Source organism: Barbus barbus (assembly GCF_936440315.1).
Source record: "Barbus barbus genome assembly, chromosome: 2".
Lineage (NCBI taxonomy): Eukaryota > Metazoa > Chordata > Actinopteri > Cypriniformes > Cyprinidae > Barbus > Barbus barbus.
In genome coordinates, this window is record NC_136730.1 from 37,170,814 (window position 1) to 37,194,539 (window position 23,726).

Here is a 23,726-nt window from a genome sequence, read left to right on the forward strand (position 1 = left end):
AAATTGACTCTGTTTAATTTTTATATGTTACTGGTCTTATTGGTATTACCTTGGTATTAAAGGTTTTTTAAATAACACATTTTTAACAACCAGAAACCTGTAGGATGGTGGCCTTGAAATTGCAAAGTTACTATATCACTTCTCACTTACTGTAATTTCATCTGTTTTTCAAACTTCCTTCTCTCTTTCTGACTTTTTCTCTCTGATGGATGGTATTTTTGGTCTTCAGCCGTTGTTCTCCATGTCATGACCATGACAATAGCAGGTGACTGCAACGTGTCATTTGACCTCAGACCTCCTCTGCTCCTTTCAGTGTGCATTCTGCACAGGAATCACCTAGTCTGCCATCTTCTTGCTATGCCTTTTGGATTATTACAATTTGTAATAGGCCTGTGTGTGTGTGTGTGTGTGTGTCTACACACACAAACACACAGCACGTATTTACACCCTAAAGATGCCAAAAGGCATAGCAAGTTTGAAGTCATCTGGATGTTTTTGTAATTTTTCAAACATTTCTTGGAGACTAACACAGTATTTGTCTGTTCCTCATTTGTTTTAATCATGGATTTTGTGACAGACAAAACTTACCAAGTATAATGTGATATTACACCATTACTGTAGCATGTTACTGTAACATAACATTATTATTATTATTATTATATAACAATATATATAATATAATAAATGCTTAAATGAAATTTAAATGTATCAAAGATACATACCTATACAAATTGAGCCATAAATAAAATTAAGATAAAAAAAAAAGTTTAATGCTGGCCTGTGAGGATTGATTTTAAAGAATAAGAAAGCTTGTGTTGGTGTACAAAGATCCAGATTAACCAAGTTAACTACTGAAAGTGAAATAAGTGCATTACCATAACCAGCACAAAAAGTGATTGCATAAGAATTTTAATTCTTGTAAAATTTACATATACTTACAGGTGTGTCTCAGAAAATTAGAATATCGAGAAAATGTTCGTTTTTTCTTGTAACGCATTTCAAAAAGTGAAACTTTCATATATTTTAGATTCATTACATGCAAAGTAAAACATTTCAAAAGTTTTTTTTGTTTTAATTTTGATGATTAGAGCTTACAGCTCATGAAAGTCAAAAATCCAGTTTCTCAAAATAATATAATATTTACATTTGAGTTTCAATAAATGACCATTCCTACAGTAATGAATTCCGGGTATCCCTTGTTCTTTGAAACCACAATAATGGGGAAGACTGCTGACTTGGCAATGGTCCAGAAGACAATCATTGACACCCTCCACAAAGAGGGTAAGTCACAGAGGGTCATTACTGAAAGGTGTGGCTGTTCACAGAGTGCTGTATCAAAGCATATTAAATGCAAAGTTGACTGAAATTGGATAGGAAAAGGTGCACAAGCAACAGGGATGACCGCAAGCTTGAGAATACTGTCAAGCAAAGCTGATTCAAACACATGGGAGAGATTCACAAGAAGTGGACTGAAGCTGGAGTCAGTGCATCAAGAGTCACCACACTCAGATGTCTTCAGGAAAAGGACTACCAAGCCACTTCTGAAACAGAAACAACGTCAGAAGCATCTTACCTGGGCTAAGGAGAAAAAGAACTGCACTGTTGCTCAGTGGTTCAAAGTCCTCTTTTCAGATAAAAGTAAATTTTGCATTTCATTTGGAAATAAAGGTCTGGAGTCTGGTGGAAGACTGGAGAGGCACAGAATCCAAGCTGCTTGAAGTCCAGTGTGAAGTTTCCGCAGTCAGAGATGATTTGGGGTGCCATGACGTCTGCTGGTGTTGGTCCATTGTGTTTTATCAAGTCCACAGTCAATGCAGCCGTCTACCAGAAGATTTTGGAGCACTTTATGCTTCCATCTTCTGACAAGCTTTATGGAGATGCTGATTTCCCTTTCCAGCAGGATTTTAGTACCTGCCCACAGTGCAAAAACCACTTCCAAGTGGTTTTCTGACCATGATATTATGGTGCTTGATTGGCCAGCCAACATGCCTGACCTGAACCCCATATGGAATCTATGGGATATTTTCAAGAGAAAGATGAGAAACAGTCGATTCAACAATACAGATGAGCTGAAGGCTCAATAGTGCTTCAGCAGTGCCACAGGCTGATCGCTTCCATGCCACACCTCACTGATGCTGGAGTTTGAACTAAAGGAGCCCCGGCCAAGTATTGAGTGCAGAAATCAACATACTTTAAAGAACTTTTTTGCAAATCCTTTTTATGATTGATCGATCTTAGGAAATATTCTAATATTTTGAGATACTGGATTTTTGACTTTCATGAGCTGTAAACATCAAAATTAAAACAAAAAAAACTTTTGAAATGTTTTACATGTAATGAATCTAAAATATATGAACGTTTCACTTTTTGAAATAAGTTACAAGAAAAAAATTACTTTTTCACAATATTCTAATTTTTTGAGATGCACCTGTACATATACTTATGTATACTTTACATAAACAGAATTGTCATATACATAAACATGGGCATTTTTGTTTGCTATGCATGTTGTGTCTCTAGGATTGTATATCCACATTTCCAGACAATTTGTGCAGGTGTTGTGTGTATGTTTGCATGAAAATCAAACACAGATATATGTTGTTTTGATAATGTTATCCACCAGGATCTCATGGGTATTTGTATGTATTTTACATAGTGTGGTTCTGAAGTTTTGTAGTAAATGTAGTTCTGCCACACATACATTCATTTACATTTGCATAGACAGTAAAATGTACAATATTACCGTATTGATTGCATCTGAAAACGATCTTAATTTACACATGAAAAACTGTATAGGCATACATATTTACAAACCATTATTTATGTATATCGAATTAATGGAATTAATGGTTGATATTGTATTTACGATCATGGAGGTTATGATTTCAGTTGCATTTGTTTACGGCAGTTGCTCATTTAATTTATTCATTTAAATTGATTAAAAATTTATGTTAATTAAGCCATCAGAAATTAAATCTTAAAAATTAATAACATTTTTGGAATTGTTTAACCATGACTTGCATGTGTTTTCCATAGAATACAAAATAAGCTTCAATATACTGTGTAAAAGCAACTCGGGGAAAAAAAGGCAATAAATGCACCAAAAAAAAAAAAAAATAACTCGATAAAATTCAAGCTTTTCTTCTTAAGATAATTACATGTTTCTGCCTGTTACATTTGATATATTCTTTTTATAAACAGTGGTTATGTTTAGTTTTAGGTTAAATATTACAGTTTTTATGTGTGTAAATACACAAATAATGTTTACATTTTAGATGCTGTCAGTCCATCCATATTGTACATTTCAGTATCTATCCAAACACACAAAACAATATTGTTGTACCTGTAAATGTTACTAATAATACCCACTTATAAACAATGAGACCAGGCTGGAATATCATGATCACCTTTTGAAGTGACTTGTGATTTCATGACATGCATATGGTTTTCATTGAAGTGGTTCTTTATTAAACGTTACTAAACTCTTATTTTATCTGAAGATATGGTGCCTTTAAAAAAAATATAATAATTTAACATTGTACTTCCTCAATGCAGTTTCTTAGTCAGCTTCATGGTGGATGCCCGTGGTGGTGCCATGCGTGGATGCCGCCACAATGGTCTACGACTGATCATTCCACCGCGGAAATGCAGTGCCCCTACTCGAGTCACCTGTAGACTGGTGAAAAGGCACCGACTGGCAACCATGCCCCCCATGGTAGAGGGTGACGGTCTAGCTAGCAGGCTGATTGAGGTTGGACCCTCTGGAGCTCAATTCCTTGGGTAAGCAGCTATTGGTTTTTGTTTGCTCGGCAGATCGGAATATTAGATATTAGACACAAAATAATGTGTATGATTGCTGTTTAAACTCTGAACATATTATCTTTTTATACTGACTTAAATGATCAGAATATGAGATGCTGACTTTTAATCAATGCTCAAAGTAGTCTGGTGCGCTGGGCTACATTGGAAACACCAGTATCTTGCACAGTATCTTGTACATATCTTGCACACCAGTATAAACCTGTACTTTCTGTATAAAATTATTATTTTAGATCTGAAAGGACCATCTAATCTACGTTAAATCACCCATCACTCTTTGCTTGTTTTAAGTGACATTTAGGGGTGGGTAATAGACTAAAGTACAAACCCGATTCCAAAAAAGTTGGGACACTGTACAAATTGTGAATGGTGCCTTTCCAGATGTGTAAGCTGCCTATGCCACACGCACTCATGCAACCCCATACCATCAGAGATGCAGGCTTCTGAACTGAGCGCTGATAACAACTTGGGTTGTCCTTGTCCTCTTTAGTCCGGATGACATGGCGTCCCAATTTTCCAAAAAGAACTTCAAATTTTGATTCGTCTGACCACAGAACAGTTTTCCACTTTGCCACAGTCCATTTTAAATAAGCCTTGGCCCAGAGAAAACGCCTGCGCTTCTGGATCATGTTTAGATATGACTTCTTTTTTGACCTATAGAGTTTTAGCCGGCAACGGCAAATGGCACGGTGGATTGTGTTCACCGACAATGTTTTCTGGAAGTATTCCTGGGCCCATGTTGTGATTTCCATTACAGTAGCATTCCTGTATGTGATGCAGTGCCGTCTAAGGGCCTGAAGAGCACGGGCATCCAGTATGGTTTTCCGGCCTTGACCCTTACGCACAGAGATTGTTCCAGATTCTCTGAATCTTTGGATGATATTATGCACTGTAGATGATGATAACTTCAAACTCTTTGCAATTTTTCTCTGAGAAACTCCTTTCTGATATTGCTCCACTATTTTTCGCCGCAGCATTGGGGGAATTGGTGATCCTCTTGCTATCTTGACTTCTGAGAGACACTGCCACTCTGAGAGGCTCTTTTTATACCCAATCATGTTGCCAATTGACCTAATAAGTTGCAAATTGGTCCTCCAGCTGTTCCTTATATGTACATTTAACTTTTCCGGCCTCTTATTGCTACCTGTCCCAACTTTTTTGGAATGTGTAGCTCTCATGAAATCCAAAATGAGCCAATATTTGGCATGACATTTCAAAATGTCTCACTTCAACATTTGATAGGTTATCTATATTCTATTGTGAATAAAATATAAGTTTATGAGATTTGTAAATTATTGCATTCCTTTTTTATTCGTAATTTGTACAGTGTCCCAACTTTTTTGGAATCGGGTTTGTACATTGAAAATGGTATTTCAGCAAACATGATAAAATCTTTACTTCCGATTATAAATTTTTTTTTTTATTTCCATTTCAGCTTTAATGTATACAATTCCACTTTGACTTAATACTTGAAACATACTTAGAATTGCAATGGATACATATCATTGTTGCAAGGTAAAACAGGGAGAACTCCTGTAGCAGATGTAGAAAGGTGGTGCTGGGGTGGAGGAGGGCTAAAGGCACACACTGAGTTGGACCAGGTTGGGGTGGAAATAAATAAGGCTGCGTAGAAAGGAAAGAGATATTGATTGACTGTGTTGCCAGCTTGAAAGATCCAGTCAGCTACCCAGGAGAGTTTTATGACTGAACTATGCATTAGTTTTAATTCCAAATTATATAAAAGGTTGTAAAATAAACAGTAAATAGTTATTATTAGTAGTGTATATATGATAATACTAATAATATGCAAAGGGAGTAGTTTTTCCTATTTTAACAGTGCTTTGATGAAATATTGTACAATGTTGTCATGGACTTCTTTGCTGCTTTTATTACTCACCTCCTATCAAAATGACTGATTTTGCTCCTGCATTTCTGTATTTAACAAGGTTGTAACACCTTAAGCTTTGTTAATTATTATTTATTTATTTTGCTAAATGGCTTGCAGAGAAATTCATTGTATCAGCAAAAATGAATCCTTCTTAAATTGCTCCATGATTCATTTTATATGTTTTCCCTTGCTGACTAACAGTTGATGAATGGAAATCTACATATAATGCAAATACAGGGGTGCGTCTTATATTGCTCCACATCCTTATATTGAGCCTCATTTTAGGGGACAGCCATTTGTAATGGTGTGCGAAACCATGGTGGACATTTAATTCAATAATGCACCTCAGTGGCAAGTGCACTATCAATGTACACTCAACAGCTAGTTGCTAAAGAATACCCATGCACTGTCAGTGTTGCATCAAATGAATTTCTAAATCTCACCAAAAGATTGCATCTGCAGCATATTCTAGTACTCATCCATATGTATTCTCCACATATTAACCTCCCTTTGGGCAGGATGTGGTCTCTGGAGCCTTCCTCCCTTCTCCCGTTTGGGAGGAAGAGCACTTCCTTAATGCTCTGGTCTGCAGACAATTATGGGAAAAAAAGAACAGAAAAGATCAAAATGACTACACAGGTTTCATGGGGCGTTGGGAAGGTTACGATGTAGCCGAGTTCACTTGTTACCCAGCACACAATAGCTTGTCAACATCTGCACACTTTCCATGGGGACCCCTAATCAGTAGTTTGACACAACATCAACGTGACTGACAGATAGGGAAATTCTTGGATAATGGACAGAACGAGATGTAGTGTTTCTCCTGCCATAGTCTCGCGTAGCCAGACCTTCAGACAGAGAAGCTGAGACTACTCCTGCCATAACACAACACAACAACACAATGTCTTGTTCCCCCAATCAGGAAATAGAGGTTACAATAATAAACAAGCCCATTTTCATTTTGCAGCCTGACTTGATATAAGGGGCCCATCATGTACCATAGGTGCACATGGTTTAAAGGGGTAATTGTTTTAACTAGAGGAACCATTAGTAAGTAATTATTTATTAAGTAATTATTTATTTACTGTAATGAGGTAGGCAATGTAGCCATTTGTCCTTTTAGGTTTCAGAAGTGTTCTTGCAAGCACCCCCTTTGTGCGCAAGAGATTATGAATGCCATTTGGGACAGGGTTATAGATTCAAATTTGTTCGTGAAAATCTAGTAAAAAAAATAATTTTTCACATTTTTTACTAAATGAACAAAACCATTTTCATTTATATGCAAAAAACATGATCTAATAATAAACCTAAAAAAACAAATATACCTATATGTACATATATGTGACCTTGGACCACAAAACCTGTCATGAGTAGCACAGGTATTTTTGTAGTCAAAATTATTGATTTTTCTTTTATGCCAAAATTCATTAGGATATTAAGTAAAGATCATGTTCCATGAAGATATTTTGTTATTTTTCTACTGTGAATTTAGCAAAACCTATTTTTTTATTAGTAATATGCATAGCTAAGGATTTCATTGGACAGCTTTGAAGGCAATTTTCTCAATATTATTATTATTCTTTTTTTTTTCACCCTCAGACTCCAGATTTTCGGATCTCTTCCAAATATAATCAATCAACAAACCATACATCAATGGAAAGCTTATTTATTCAGCTTTCAGATGGTGTATAAATCTAAAAAAAATATATATATATTGACCCTTAGCAAAATGCCAACTGGAGACTAGCATGAACATGTTTGAATGATGATGCAAGCAAATAGTTGAATCATGTATTAACTAATATTTGCACAGTTTCAGATTAGTTTGAAAAATCAACTTGCAAATAATTTTAGTAATTATGTTTTAATGCTCCCATGAGTCATTGGAGTTTGCATGGAACAAGCTTTTAGCATGGTCTATAAGAAACTAAACTAGGAAATAATTATAATATTAGTTGCTTATTATGTTTATATCACCGACAAACAATATATTGTAAAATAATATATTGTAAACATTTGATATACAGTATATTACCATGTCCTAAAATTACTGATGATTTATTTTATTTAAAAAAACATTCTAGACTTTATCAGGCTTTATCAATTAACCAGGCAGACGGTGTCAAAATAATCACTTACAGTTCTTTTCTAATAACCAGAACAACAACAACAAAAAAGCCTAATTGCAAAATAATTGGAATTTAAACTCTTCTGACTTTTCTATTCTAAACTGAAATGGATCTACACAGGAAACTCGACAATATGCCATCTATGCTCTCTTTTCTCACTGCTGCTATTGGATCACAGTAAGCTCCACCTCCCTACTGCCCCGCCCCCTCTGAATGAGGGTGAGAGTTTGGTTAGCCGCATTCTGCAACTGGGCCCACCAGGGACAAAATTTCTGGGGTAGGAGTGACACATAAAACAACCAATGGATGCCAGTCCCACATCCCACTTTCTCCTTTCACACTATCTTCCTTTTTATTTGTGCTGTATTTGGTTGTATTCTGTTTTCATTGTGAAGTGTCTCTGTGTAGTAGTGTATGGTACCATAGGTGCACCATAGTGTCATTTTTTTTTTCATCTTGATTACTCATGATTGTTTCCAAACTTGATGAAACTGATTAACAAATTGTGGATATACTTATATACTTCGCTATCAAAATTTCACAGGTTTTGGAAATTCATGATCAAAACAACATTCCCAAAACATACTATTTGTAGTGATTGTCATATTCGTAGTGAAGTGTGTTGTTCCAAATCATGTGTTTCCTTTAGCTCCTTTAGATGAATGTTTGTACCCAGCTTTTTGTGCTCATCTCATTTTTTTTGCCATTTGTTGAGCTACTTTTGTTGCAGCATGAATTTCAGTGGTTGTGTGCATTTTTAGATATCAACATAATATGAATATTGTTATATGTGGAAGGTACGTTGTAGTATATTTTTGAAAGTTTTCACTCATTTAGGCCATAGTCTAGTAGGTATGTCCAGTAGAATTTTAATCAAGTATTAAGACTTGTATCAAAAGATATCTGGGCATATCAAGATGTTTCAGCACTGAACTTAAAACGAATGCCAAGTCTAGTTGCATTTCATAAACTTTCTTTTTAAAAATGTTCTTTTTGTGTTTGTTTTTTAAACATTCTAATGAAATAAACCAATAAAAATACAATATAATACACATTATTTATGTATAGCCTACATGATATGAACTTTATTGGATCCAGTTGCTAATCTGTGCAGTTACCATCACTGAACTAGAGAAAAGTAAATGTAATAGGAAACTTCTCATTTCCATTTCTGAATATTATTATAGCAATTACATTACATTAAAACAGCAAGCCTCTCAAGGTAATTTGTTACAGTGATTTCAGAGCTAAATTTATTAGCTTAACCGTAGATAATATGGTAGATATATAGACTTTGTACATAAATATAGAATTCAAAACACATTAACACACACACTTACACATGTTTGATGAATAACATTCTTTAACTTCCTGCTGGGTGGTAGGCCGGTGATTGTGGAGATCCCTCACTTTGCGGCTCTAAGAGGAAAAGAGAGGGAGCTGGTGATCTTACGCAGTGAAACGGGAGAGAGTTGGAAAGAGCATCATTGTGAGTACACAGAAGAAGAGCTGAACCAGATCCTCAACGGCATGGATGAGGGTAAGAAAAAAAAAACATCATGTACATATAAGCATAACATGAATATGACCAATACAAATGATACATTTTCTAACATAGTCATGCAGGTCTGCACAAGGTCCCTTTCTCATTGGCTGCTCTATACATTATGTACAAATTATTAATTTGTTTAGGACTGGACCCACCAGAAGAGTTGGAGAGAAAGCGAATCTGTCGCATTATCACTCGGGACTTCCCACAGTATTTTGCTGTGGTGTCACGAATTAAGCAGGACAGTAATCTCATTGGTCCAGAAGGTGGAGTTCTGAGTAGCACAGTGGTCCCTCAAGTACAGGCTGTCTTCCCAGAGGGAGCTCTCACTAAACGCATCCGTGTTGGCCTGCAGGTAGCATGGAGATTAAATAAAAAAATATTACAATGTAGAATCATAGTGCACACCGCTGTATTTTAGTTTAATTTTCTTTTCTTGTATTTGTCAGTTATTGCTGTTCATTTAGCTATATCATTATAATAATGTTAATGTTAATATAATGTTATAAAAGTAACCCTTTAATGTGTCGCAATATTTTGTTCAGTTTTTACTAGTTTAAGCTTGATTTTAGTAATCAGTAATTAAATTCAAAGTAGTAGAAATAGTACAATGTACTTTCAGTGTGCCATTGTCTTCAAAGTTTAAAGCAGTTTTTAGTGCTTTATTATGTCATTGAGCCAATGTGATCACAGGCATTCTGTTGGTAACAGTCACAATATTTAAATACATTTTGAACAAATGACAATGAGATAAAGGTGTTACTTTACATTATTAATTTGCTCTGAACCTATCGTTATGATAGTTGTATTCATTATTGCCTTTGCTTTTTGGCTAGGCTCAACCAATGGGTATTGATGTAGTGAGGAAGAATTTGGGTAATAAAGCCACATTCAGCCCTATAGTCACTCTGGAACCACGGAGGAGGAAGTTCCATAAACCCATAACCATGACCATCCCTGTCCCGAAGAGCTCCGCTGACCCAATCCTTGGCGGCTTTGGAGGTGGAGATACTCCTACATTACGTTTGCTGTGCAGCATCACAGGTGAGAAAGTACACAGGAATATTCAGAAACCAAACAAAATGCTCTTCATTCCATAGGTAGCAAAATATGCATTAAAGGTGTAACGGTTAAGTGTAACACTGCAGCTCTACAACCAGTGGCATGGGTTAAGTCATGTAGAGCCTAGAATAATCTACTTGCACTGAGCTTATTGGTCGATTTGAAATATGTCTATAGTATTCCATTGTTGTTGTAGTTTCTGGATCTTCACTTAAAAATGACTGTTTGGAAGAAGATTTTACAGTCTGTACATTTTTACAGAGAAAAAGTCTTTAAAAAATGTAATGATATAAAAAATAAATATAAGAAGACAATGAGAAACCAACAAAATAAAAAAAATCTTTTGAAAATACCGCAAACTTGTTACTAAATTTATAAACCTATTTGAATTGTGTAACCAAAGACCATTTTTGCATGTTTAGGTGGGACCACTCCTGCTCAATGGGAGGATATCACTGGGACTACACCATTAACATTCACCAATGACTGTGTCTCTTTCACCACAAATGTGTCTGCCAGGTATTTTCTCTACAGGCATTGCCTGGTAGAGCATTACTCAATATATGTTAAATGCATATATACTATTATGTCTTTTTGATTGGAAAAGATGAAACAAGTTTATTCCTTGTTTTTGAATTACAAATTTTCCCCTTCGAACCGCCAATCCTCAGTGAAGCCCACAAACAAACAAACAATAAATAAACTAATTAATTAATTAATTAATTATAATAAGCACCAATATCTCCTGTATTTTCTTCATCAGATTCTGGCTTATAGACTGCAGGCAGGTGCAGGAGTCGGTGAACTTTGCCACTCAGGTGTATCGAGAGATCATCTGTGTACCTTACATGGCCAAATTTGTCATCTTTGCCAAAACACATGACCCTATTGAGGCTCGATTGCGCTGTTTCTGTATGACTGATGATAAAATGGACAAAACTTTGGAGCAGCAAGAGAACTTCACAGAAGTGGCACGTAGCCGAGATGTGGAGGTGAGTCATGGGTATTGCTACACTGGATTCTTGTTAATATACTTCAATGCAGCCCAGTCAGATATTTCTCAGTATTGTATTGTCTAAACTAGTGGTGGTTCCCAACCAACTGTCCTTGAATAGTAATTGGTTGGGAGTTTCAATTATACTCACCTTTTAACCACATTATTATTGTAAAAAATGTGACTGGTTTACGTGATGAAAGACCACATCAAATGAAGGCGGAAGTTATTATCAGAAGGGAAGTAAAGACAATACTTTATTTAAAAATATATATTTTATTCATTCTAATACACGTAAACTGTTCTAACAAATGAATGCACACATTTTCACAAGCTGAAAGATAGAAGGAAAGAAAGTTTAAAAATTGGCTTTCTAGAGACTAGAAAAGTGAATCTGAAGTTTCTACCAATGCATTCTATCTCACAGATCCGAACTGAACAAACCAATAGTAATTGAGTGAGAAACTAAGGCTTTGGGGCAAAGTTTAACTTAGACTAGACTAACTACAGTAGATGACTTGTTCTGGTTCTGACCAGTTAGATAGATGCTGTCTTTAGTTTAGGGTGTAACTGTGTAACTTTGTTCTCCTCCCCTCACATTAATCAACATGTTATTTTCTCAGTCAAATAGTTCCTGATTGTCCCGGTCTTGCGATGTATAATTTAGTAATGATTTATATAATAAGAATATGATAGATTCTCCCCAAAATTGATTGCCATCAACATTTAGGAAATTATTTTACAATCACTCACACACACACACACACACACATGTTGGGTTTCCATGTTTTATGGGGACATCCCATAGGCGTAATGGTTTTTATACTGTACAATCTGTATGTGCTATTGCCCTACACCAACCCTACACCTAAACTTAGCCCTCACAGGAAACATGCTGCATTTTTAGATTTTCAAAAAACTTTATGCTGTATGATTTATAAGCTTGTTTCCTCATGGGGACCAAAAAATGTCCCCACAAGATTAAGAGTTACTGGTATTACTATCCTTGTGGGGACATTTGGTCCCCAGGACGTGATGAATACCAGGTGCACACACACACACACACACACACACACACACACACACACACACACACACACACACATTTGAATGTGTTTTTAACAAAGAGACTGATATTATGTTGCATTCTAGGTATTAGAAGGTAAACCAATCTATGTAGACTGTTTTGGAAACCTGGTTCCTCTAACAAAAAGTGGCCAGCATCATGTCTTCAGCTTCTATGCCTTTAAAGAGAATCGACTGGCTCTTTTTATCAAAGTAAGTTAACTATGATATATCTGAAGAATTAGAATTGGATTCATACAATGGCTTAACTGCACACTTGGTGAATCACTTGTAGATACGAGACAACACTCAAGAGCCTTGTGGACGTTTGTCCTTCACAAAAGAGCCAAGATCTTATAGGACTTTGACTCATAGTGCAATATGCAATTTAAACATCACCCTGTCAGCCTACTCAAAGGTAAGTTCATGCCCTATGCTATTACTGACATTACAGAGCTGCACAATGCATTGCCCAGTGAAATTTCATTTCCATTTCTTTTGATTGTTTGCTTTGTCAGCTTTTATGGCAGGTTTGCATGCATTATGTTCATTTTGCTGCCATTATTTGATTGTTTCAGGTCACAATATCTACATAGCTTTATATCGACTTTAACATGAGAGAAACTTAGACATAGTTCAGACATAGTTGAAGCACAAAATTTAATTAGTCTATTACACAACTCATTGCTGTGGTTGTTTGGAAGGCCTCATCATTAGGGCCATCTTTTCCTTGTATTTCTTTATTTTATTACCTTATTTAATATTGCAGTGTATTGGGGTTAAAACTGATAAATGCTTTTCTGCATTTCGGTTGCACTTAACCCCTGTCACACCTCACTGGCTGGCCTCAGACATGTTCTGTTGCTATGATAACTGCTTTGCCTGCTCTCTCTGTCCCCTTCTGTCTTTCTTGTACCTCTGTCCTTTCTATCTTCTGGTGCTCTCTTCCTCTTTTGCTGCTTTTTGCTCCTCAAAGGAATCAGATTCAGAACAAGAACCTGATGAGGAGGTAACTGCAATTTTGCACTTTAATGAACAAAATGTCCTTTCCTTTCCTCCATTATGTCAGTTCAAAACTCCAATCTGCAGTCTCGCTGGCTTTAATTATTATTAGTAATAGTACTAAAAGCGTCTGCCAAATGACTAAATGTACTAGTAGTATTGTGTTAGTGCACACAGATGAGCTGTTGTGTGAACATTAATACTGAGAAAATGTTTTGAAACTCTTAGAATCTCATGAATGGCTCCTTATTTTTAATTTTTTTTTTTATTTCTTTGATTGTTTTAGTGGCAATGGCTTAATGCATAAAATACAGATCATTATAAAGGGTTTACACATTTTCTCATAACTATACAGTTGGGCAAAAAAGTATTTAGTCAGCCACCAATTGTGCAAGTTCTCCCACTTAAAAAGATGAGAGAGGCCTGTAATTTTCATCATAGGTACACTTCAACTATGAGAGACAGAATGGGGGGGGGGGGGGGGGGGGGGGGGGGAATCCAGGAAATCACATTGTCTGATTTTTAAATAATTTATTTGCAAATTATGGTGGAAAATAAGTATTTGGTCAATAACAAAAGTTCATCTCAATACTTTGTTATATACCCTTTGTTGGCAATGACAGAGGTCAAATGTTTTCTGTAAGTCTTCTCAAGGTTTTCACACACTATTGCTGGTATTTTGGCCCATTCCTCCATGCAGATCTCCTCTAGAGCAGTGATGTTTTGGGGCTGTCGATGGGCAATACGGACTTTCAACTCCCTCCAAAGATTTTCTATGGGGTTGAGATCTGGAGACTGGCTAGGCCACTCCAGGACCTTGAAATGCTTCTTACGAAGCCACTCCTTCGTTGCCCGGGCGGTGTGTTTGGGATCATTGTCATGCTGAAAGACCCAGCCACGTTTCATCTTCAATGCCCTTGCTGATGAAAGGAGGTTTTCACTCAAAATCTCACGATACATGGCCCCATTCATTCTTTCCTTTACACAGATCAGTGGTCCTGGTCCCTTTGCAGAAAAACAGCCCCAAAGCATGATGTTTCCACCCCATGCTTCACAGTAGGTATGGTGTTCTTTGGATGCAACTCAGCATTCTTTCTCCTCCAAACACGACGAGTTGAGTTTTTACCAAAAATTTCTATTTTGGTTTTATCTGACCATATGACATTCTCCCAATCCTTTTCTGGATCATCCAAATGCTCTCTAGCAAACTTCAGACGGGCCCGGACATGTACTGGCTTAAGCAGGGGGACACGTCTGGCACTGCAGGGTTTGAGTCCCTGGCGGCGTAGTGTGTTACTGATGGTAGCCTTTGTTACTTTGGTCCCAGCTCTCTGCAGGTCATCCACTAGGTCTCCCCGTGTGGTTCTGGGATTTTTGCTCACCGTTCTTGTGATCATTTTGACCCCACGGGGTGAGATCAGTGGCCTTGTATGTCTTCCATTTTCTAATAATTGCTCCAACAGTTGATTTCTTCACACCAAGCTGCTCGCCTATTGCAGATTCAGTCTTCCCAGCCTGGTGCAGGTCTACAATTTTGTTTCTGGTGTCCTTCGCCAACTCTTTGGTCTTGGCCATAGTGGAGTTTGGAGTGTGACTGTTTGAGGTTGTGGACAGGTGTCTTTTATACTGATAACGAGTTCAAACAGGTGCCATTAATACAGGTAACGAGTGGAGGACAGAGGAGCCTCTTAAAGAAGAAGTTACAGGTCTGTGAGAGCCAGAAATCTTGCTTGTTTGTAGGTGACCAAATACTTATTTTACAGAGGAATTTACCAATTAATTCATTAAAAATCCTACAATGTGATTTCCTGGATTCTTTCCCCCCATTCTGTCTCTCATAGTTGAAGTGTACCTATGATGAAAATTACAGGCCTCTCATCTTTTTAAGTGGGAGAACTTGCACAATTAGTGGCTGACTAAATACTTTTTTGCCCAACTGTATATTGTTTGCCATACCAGCTGTGATAGATGTAATGTAAGCATCCAGACAGCTTATGTGGGGTCAAATAGCATGAAATCAGAAAGTAAATTGGCAGTTTTAAGCTAAAAAATGTATGTCTGTTAATGCATAGCATGTATACAACTGAATTTTCTTCACCTGTTTTTCTTTGCAGACAAGCCGAACACTTGAGAAATGTAAGATGTCTAGTTTAATTAAAATATGTTGTTTTGCACCAGACACCTTTCCACTTAACTTACTAACTGAGAATGTCACCACTGTAAAATAACTTACAAAGCATGATATTAACATTCCGTAAAACAATTATTTGTGTCTGAGTGAGTTAACTATTGCTTGTTGTATAGCACTTTTCTCAGTTAAATTAATGTTAATGTATGCTTCAGGGTAATGATTCTCGCATGATTCTCACACAATCTTTCACATTCCTTTCTACTTAACAACAAAAATTACTATTAAATTTTGTTCATAAGTCTCAGATATAAAATATATACAGTATAATGGGTTCCTTTTGCTATTGAAAAAGCTATTTTTAACAGTAAAATTATACAAGACTTTAAAGGTGCACTATGTAACTTTTTTGTTCAGAATTTACAAACTGAGTGAGTACATCATGAATACATGTACCAAAACATGTTTTTGTCCTTGTCTGACTCACTAAGGTACACCTATAATGTTTATATTGGGACTAAGTAGCTCTGGCTACAATGTTCTTTCACAAGATGCAATTATTTTGTTTATTAACCACTAGAGCACCAAAAGTTACGTAGTGTACTTTTAAACATTCTATCAAACATCTATCTTTAGGTGTTAATTAATTGCATTGTGCTATGTTAATTTATATATGTATAAATGAGACACAAACGCACCTATTTTATAATGACTACTCAAACTTTCACTCTCTTTAGACCAGTGGATTTATATGCATAGTTCACCCAAAAATGAACATTTCCTAAAAATGTTTTCACCCTCGTGCCATGTCATCCAAGACATAAATGAGTTTGTTTCTTCATCGGAACAGATTTAGAGAAATTTAGCATTACATGACTTGCATCAACTGTAGTCCATCATTTAAGGTCTTGTGAAGTAAAAAGCTGCATGCCTGTAAGAAACAAATCCATCCTTTATTAAGGCATTTTAACTTTAAACCATGGTCAAAATACGAGTCCATAATCTATAATAACACTTTCTCCAGTGAAAAAGCCCATCCACTGTTGTCCTCTCACATCAAAATCAAATGGCATATTTGTTTAGAATTGTTTTGGACTGTTTTTGCTTGTAAACTGTGCTTGATCTTTGGGTATTTCTTTCCTGATTTAGACGAGTCAACATCTTTTTCACTAGAGAAAGCAATATTATGGATAGAGGTGGTTAAAAAAGTTAAAAGTCAAAAATGTCTTAATTAGGGCTTTATTACAAACATGCAGATAACTTCACAAGACATTTATTGATGGACTGGAGTTATGTGGATTATTTTTGGTGAACTATTCTTTTAAATCCTGGTTGTGGGGACCCATTGCTCTACATGTTTTGTATGTCTCTCTTATCTCACACAGTTCAGTTTGGCTATCTTCTAACAAGCTCATTATCTGAATCTAGTATGTTGAATAAGGGAAATAAAAATGTGCAGAGCTGTGGTTCCCCATTTTCTTATTTTAGGTGATATTAGTGAGTGTAGCTTTCTTTTTCATATTAGTATTATTCTGATTGGTTTATGAATCATGATAGAGGGAGAGGTTATTGAATAATCACTTTTTATGCACAATGTGAATTTCATTCATACTGTGGTGATGTTTATGTTTTCAACTGTTTTAGAGCTCTATTCCCTTCATTACACAATAACAATCTGCAAAGCAAATTATTTCATCTAAATCTGTATGAGTCACCCTCATTAGAAGCTTTTTAGTGCCTTTTTTTTTCTAATAAGCCAGCCTATCAAGACTCTTCCCTTTGTTTATATGTTGTAGGAATGTACAAAACACTGAAGTGGGCACATGATATAACCTGTATTTAAACTAGTCATTGGCCAGTTTGTTTGTATTTATTTATTTATTAGATGTGTGGCTTTATCAGTTGAATAATAACATTGTATAATTTGCTTACTATTGCTTTAGAGAGTATCAAATCACCACACTATGTAATGTGACCTATAGTACATACATTAGGTTAATGTTTAGGTGTAAGTAAAAAATAGAATCCAAATATATTACTACATGGAACTTACTACACAATAACATGTTAGTTTACTAAGGAAATAACAGCTTACATAGAGTATTTTGAATGATGTCTTTGTGTGTGTGTGTGAGAATGATTTTTCAGAACTGCTCTTTGTTTAACACTAGTCATCATTGCCACTACTAATATTTAAAAAAAAAAATAAGTTATAATAAATAACATTGTGCTTATGTTGTTTTTTCAAGTGCATTTATTTCCACATTCTAAAAACACATTTATTTTTTTACTGTTATTCCGTTTTAGTTACATATCACTGGCTTTCTTAAAAAAAAAAGTTTTACTGAGTTCAGTTTTTATAAAGTTCTCTCTTGAATTCTCTGAATTCTCTCTTTCTCTTTCTCTCGCTTTCTTTCTTCTGTAGACATAAATTATACATGAGCAATGTTTACTTTGTGTCACTGTTTTTCAGTATGTCCCAGTGTTTGGGTTGGCTTATTTTTGTCTCCCTTTCTAATTATTGCATTAGTTTGTCTTTTTGTTTGTGTGTGAGTGTGTTGTTGAACCAAATGTGAATAAGCGAGTTTCCTGCTTATTCTTCTGTTGTCTTTAAGATTTGGTTAGTATTTGCTTTGCAGTTGTTATTCTCCCATGAGTCCAGTAGACTCTCCACCACTCATTATCCCACAATCCACTTAGCATTTTTGTCATCTTGATGCCTTCTGGTCCTTGAAGCTTGAATGTGTCCCTTATATCCTTTTCCAATCTCTGTCCCTTTAATTTAAATTTTGGTTAATTTGCTCCTTAAATGTCATCCAAATGGAAGATGATGAAGACACTGAAACAACTGAAACATCATTCCTGAAAACACAATTGATCCGAGACTCCCCTGCCCTTGCAAGTCCAGATTTACTCTCTGAAGTGTCAGAGATGAAACAAGACCTTATCAAAATGACTGCTATTCTGACCACTGATTCCTCAGAGAAAGCGGGTCCCATGCAAGGGGATTATTTAGATAAGGGGGTGGAGGAGGTGTCAGCAGAGCCTTTTGAGATAATGGAAAAAGTCAAAGAGGATTTGGAAAAAGTTAGTGAAATTCTGAGAAGTGGAACATGTGACAAGGAAGAGTCTGCAAAAACAGACAGCCGTTTATATTGGAAGGATGAGGGTTGGGTTCTACTAACAGAAAGTGAAATCGAAGAGGCAAAAATGATGGCTGCCTTTGAATCTGAAGAATCACTTCTAAAGGAAGTTCGAATCAACAGAGGATCACAGAGACCAAAGGGTGCTAGGGACAGGGCTGGCATAGAGACTGTTCCCAGTGGTGAAATTAAGGAATACTTATTGGATGTGCCTGAAACATCTAGGCCTGCATCCCAAGAGTCTCCATCACAGCAAAGGTTCACTGAGGTTGTTCTGCGCAGAGGTGGTCGGAAAATAGTCCCTACTGTGGCAAAAGACACTAAGGCCCATACAACAGATGTAAAAAAGCCAATCAGAAGGAAAGGACCTCAAGGACACACAGATGAAACCCAGTCATCTAGCACAAAAGAAAATATTGTTAGTAAAAGCACTGGGAAGTCTTCCGTAGGGGATGCCTTTCTACCCGTCCCTGGAGACAAAAAAAAGTCTCCTGTTTCACCAGTGGTTGAGGAGACACCAATTGGTTCCATTAAAGAGAAAGTAATGGCTCTTCAAAAGAAAGTAGAGGAAGAACAAAAAGGTCAGAAAAAACGAACAGGCCAAAAACCTCAATATAAAGCAACAGAAGCCAAAGCATCTTCTGTTGTCAAAGATCAGAAAGCATCAGGCCTGAAAAAACAGACTTCTTCAGCCCAGAAACAGTCTCCTACTAGGTCAACAGGCTCTGAGCCTGGGAGACTAGAAGAAACCATGTCTGTAAGAGAACTAATGAGAGCATTTCAAACTGGTCAAGACCCCTCAAAAAGCAAGTCTGGGCTCTTTGAGCACAAAGGTCCTTCCAAAACAGAAGGCACAACAGTGAGTAAACCAGAGGCTATCCTCACAAAGTCACAATGTCTTCCCCAAGCAACCTCACATGAAGAAGTATATTTTGATGTTTTAAAGCCTGAAGATCACCATGAAGAAAAAGAAGTCAAAAGTAGTCCACACATAAAAAAATCTGAAGACATTGAAGAAGATACAAAAGCAATTCAAAAGAGTCATCAATATCCACAGGAAAAGAGTGGAAAGACTGTGGTTTCTGGAATAGTGTCTGCAAGTCCTTTTACTCACTCAAGCATGACAACAACAATTCCTCAAAATTTGTCAGAACAGCGCAGAGATCTTTTGGCTGACAACGGTACAGAGAACAGTGCATTTGATGACAGCTCTGACAGCATTAGACATGAAGCATTGGCCGACTCGCCCAATGCCAGCCTTGCTGAAGTGGAAGCCCCATTGAGTTCTGAGGAAAGTTACAAACATGAGGGCTTGGCTGAGACTCCAGAAACAAGCCCTGAGAGCCTCTCATTATCACCGAAAAAAACAGCTCAGTCTATACTTGCAAAGACCTCAAAATCAGTAGAAGTCACCCCTAAAGTCAAGACAAGTAAAGTATCTGTTTCCTTTTCCACTGAGATGAAAATAACTAATGAACAGGCATCTGAAGCTACAGTTCATCATCCATCATTGAGCAAAGCAGTGGATGAACCAACAAAAAGTGAGTCTATGTCTATTCCTCATGGAAATAGGGGGGTGAACTTTGAGGGTGAACAAACTTCTGTTGATAAGGATGTTGTTTTTGTGTCATCCAAACCATCTAAATCTCGAAAACTGACAAAAAGAACATCTGAAACACTAGAGTGTTTTTTGAGCGATGAGGAATCCTTTGATGGTCAATCAATACCAACCTCTGCTGACTCCCTGGCCTCAAGGGCAGCTACACAGGATCATGGTGGTTTAGTGCTACATCTTAGACACCAAGATTCAGAGAACCTTAGTCCAGTAGCTGATGACTCTTTTACTATTAGCCACAAAGACTCTTTAGAGGGTAGTCCCTTGATGGAAGACAACTCTTCCCATAAAACCCCAGACTCTATTGAGCCTAGTCCAACACAAGAATCCCCGTGTCGTGACTCTTTAGAAAGCAGCCCCATAGAGATTAAAACCAACCTGGCTTTTCCACCTACAGTAGAACAACCCAGTGTGACCACAGGGCCCCTGACATCCTCCAAAGCCCCTGAAATCCCCCCAGACAGTTTGCGTAGTAGAATGCTCAAAGAACAGGAGGGTAATGCCGACGATGACAGTTGTGAGCAGACGTCCCTGATGACAAGTTCGGGTAAGAGTCCTCTCTCACCTGACACACCAAGTTCTGAAGAGGTAAGTTATGAGGTCAATCCCAAAACCCCAGACCCCATGGTCCTGATTGTTCCCTTTAAGCCATCAGTAATCCCAGAGGAGACAGTAGAAGATGATGAGTTGAAGTGTGGCCTGACACAGAGGAAAATTACTCCAGACGAAGAGATGTTTAAAATGGCTGCCAAAATAAAAACATTTGATGAAATGGAGCAAGATGCAAAAGACAAAAAGGACAATAGAAAAGATAGTGAATCCTCTCAGACCTTGGTAGCATCTGATGCAGGAGATGACAGCTTCAGACTGTTTGAGCTTACATCTAAACATGAAACATCCTCTGTGGATGATGTTGGGTTTAGTGAACTCAAACAAGCCTCAGAGATAGCACGGTCTGTTGAACCGATCATTAAAGTACAACCTCCCTCTCCTTTTCCAGCAGGTATTCATAAGAGCCCCCACACATCTGACGACATTCAACAAACCGTGGCCCACAGTGCAGCATCTTCAGCTGAATCAGCAATGAGGAGACCTCAGTCTGTCTCAGAAAAGCATACCATAAAACCACGCCTTCAAGAATCTCATAGTGAGAAATTTAAGGACAAAGATTATGTCGATTCAGAGTTAGTACAGCTAAACAAAACTGCCTCTAACAGCAAAAATATAACTGATGAACAAAAAGAACAAAGCTTAAAAAAATCAAAAGGAAATCGAGAAATGTACAGTCATGAACAGCAGAAGGAGGCAGCTAATTACGAAAATGTTGACTGCAAATCACATAGTCAGGAAGAGTCTAATGTAACGGATGAGATTAAAGGGGATTACATGAGGAATGCAGGGACATCTTATGTTGATATTTGTAGTGGCAGCATAGATATTGATACTATTCCAATTATTATTGGGCAAACAAAAGAAACATTTAAACCAGAAATATGTATTTATGATGACACAGAGGAAGATGATGCTGAGGAGGAACCTCCTAAGACTGAATCTAGAGGAGTTACAGCAAAAGCAGAAACAGACGCCTGGAATTCAATGCGAGAAGATGATGATGCATTTGCAGCAAGAGTTAAAGAGGAAGAGCAAAAGATCTTGGGTCTAGCTGTAGATCGGCATTCCCAAGGGGCGACTCCAGACACAACACCAGCAAGGACACCCACTGAGGAGGGTACACCAACAAGTGAACAAAATCCTTTCCTTTTCCAAGAAGGAAAACTTTTTGAGATGACAAGAAGTGGTGCGATAGACATGACAAAAAGGAGTTACGAGGAGGAAGGGTTTGCATTTTACCAAATAGAGCAACCCATTGTAGAGGGCATAGCTGAAGAAGAGGGTAATGAACCGGTTAGAGCATCCAATGATGCTGAGAATGAGATTGGTTGCAACCTCTCTTTGCAAATAAAAGCAGAGGAGGATGAAGACATCCTTAAAGAGGCTACAGATTTATCTGTACATTCTCCTGCTGGGGATAATCTGGCAACAGCTACAAAGTCCGATTTTTCAAAGTCTAAAACACCCATCAAATTGGATCACTCTGCCTCTACCAAAACCTTAGAGAAGGACCAAACAATGTTAGAGGTGAAATCAGACAAAGTTACGAGTGAGGGACATTTAGTATGTGATCCTGGTTCCTCTGACACTGTTATAGCCAATGTCCAGACAGCAGTGTCAACAGTTACTAGATCAGTTCATTCCCAACAAGACCAAGAGTCCTCAGATTCCTCCCCAGAAGATCAGCACTCAGTAATAGAACAAACCAAAACCCCTGAAAAGACAGAATCCCAAATTAAACCTGTCTCTAAAAGTTACACTGCAGCATCTCTATCATCTACGGCTAGAAAAGATATGTCCACCTCCAAAGAGGAAGAGAAACCAAAATCCCGAATCCCTGTTAAGGCCAGCTCCCTCAAGTGTGAATATGTAGGACTTGCCAAGGACAAGAAGTCAAAGTTGCCCATAAAACCTCAATCAAGGAGAAAATCTGAGACAGACACAAGCCCATCCATATCCTCCAGTTTAACAAAGTCTTCCAAAGCCAAGAGCTTCTGTGAAAGTGATTCCACCAAGAAACCAGCCAAAAAGCACCAGAATCGTCCAACAAGCACTGACCTATCCAGCACAACTAAGACACTTCCTTCAAGATTACCAGTCAGGGGAAAGCCTGGCCAGCCAGTTCAAACTTCCACACCAGCAAAACAAAAAAAGGGTCGGCCAACTGACACAAACAAACAGTCCATTGCATTTTTTGAGGAGATTAGTCAAGAAGCAGCTAAGGTAGTAGAGAGCTTGGCTCAGGCAGAGAAAGACAAACAGGAGGCTGCTACCTTGTCTAATGATGAAAGCAGCACTATTAATGCCTCAGTAATAGAGAATGAACCTTTCATTGACATGCAAATGCCTTTCCCTGAGGATTCCATGGTCATTAGACCCCGATGGGACAACCCTGTTGAGACGCAGATGGAACGAATCCCTGCTGATAAAGTCCGAAGTCAAGGTATCCCCCATCTCTTGGGGCCCATTATCTCTTTCTCATCTGCCTCAGCACCTCAGTGTTGAAAGTGCTGCTTCTCTGTGTTGTAACTAATGTTTCAACTCTTTGTGGTGCTTCTTTGATGTTTGGGCTATGTTTGTGACTGTCTCTTTTCCTTTTATCTGACTTAAATTTCAACATTAATATAAAACCAAATGCAGTGGGGTGTATTTATAGTGATTTTTGCCAGTATATTCACTATACATATTACATTGACAGAATTGGTTAAATTTAAAACATG

At 37.4% G+C, this 23,726-nt stretch overlaps 1 protein-coding gene across 1 annotated transcript in view; it reads left to right on the top strand.

The window, feature by feature from the left end:
• LOC306887108 (ankyrin-2-like) overlaps window positions 1-23,726 on the top strand; it is an 84,731-nt gene that overhangs the window by 39,205 nt on the left and 21,800 nt on the right. The window contains exons 27-38 of the mRNA XM_079444620.1: window positions 230-265; window positions 3,556-3,780; window positions 9,222-9,376; window positions 9,529-9,740; window positions 10,222-10,429; window positions 10,870-10,966; window positions 11,211-11,439; window positions 12,594-12,719; window positions 12,802-12,924; window positions 13,483-13,515; window positions 15,623-15,644; window positions 18,464-23,449. Coding sequence (XP_079300746.1) covers window positions 230-265; window positions 3,556-3,780; window positions 9,222-9,376; window positions 9,529-9,740; window positions 10,222-10,429; window positions 10,870-10,966; window positions 11,211-11,439; window positions 12,594-12,719; window positions 12,802-12,924; window positions 13,483-13,515; window positions 15,623-15,644; window positions 18,464-23,449 — 6,452 coding nt within the window. The remainder of the gene's footprint in view (window positions 1-229; window positions 266-3,555; window positions 3,781-9,221; window positions 9,377-9,528; window positions 9,741-10,221; window positions 10,430-10,869; window positions 10,967-11,210; window positions 11,440-12,593; window positions 12,720-12,801; window positions 12,925-13,482; window positions 13,516-15,622; window positions 15,645-18,463; window positions 23,450-23,726) is intronic.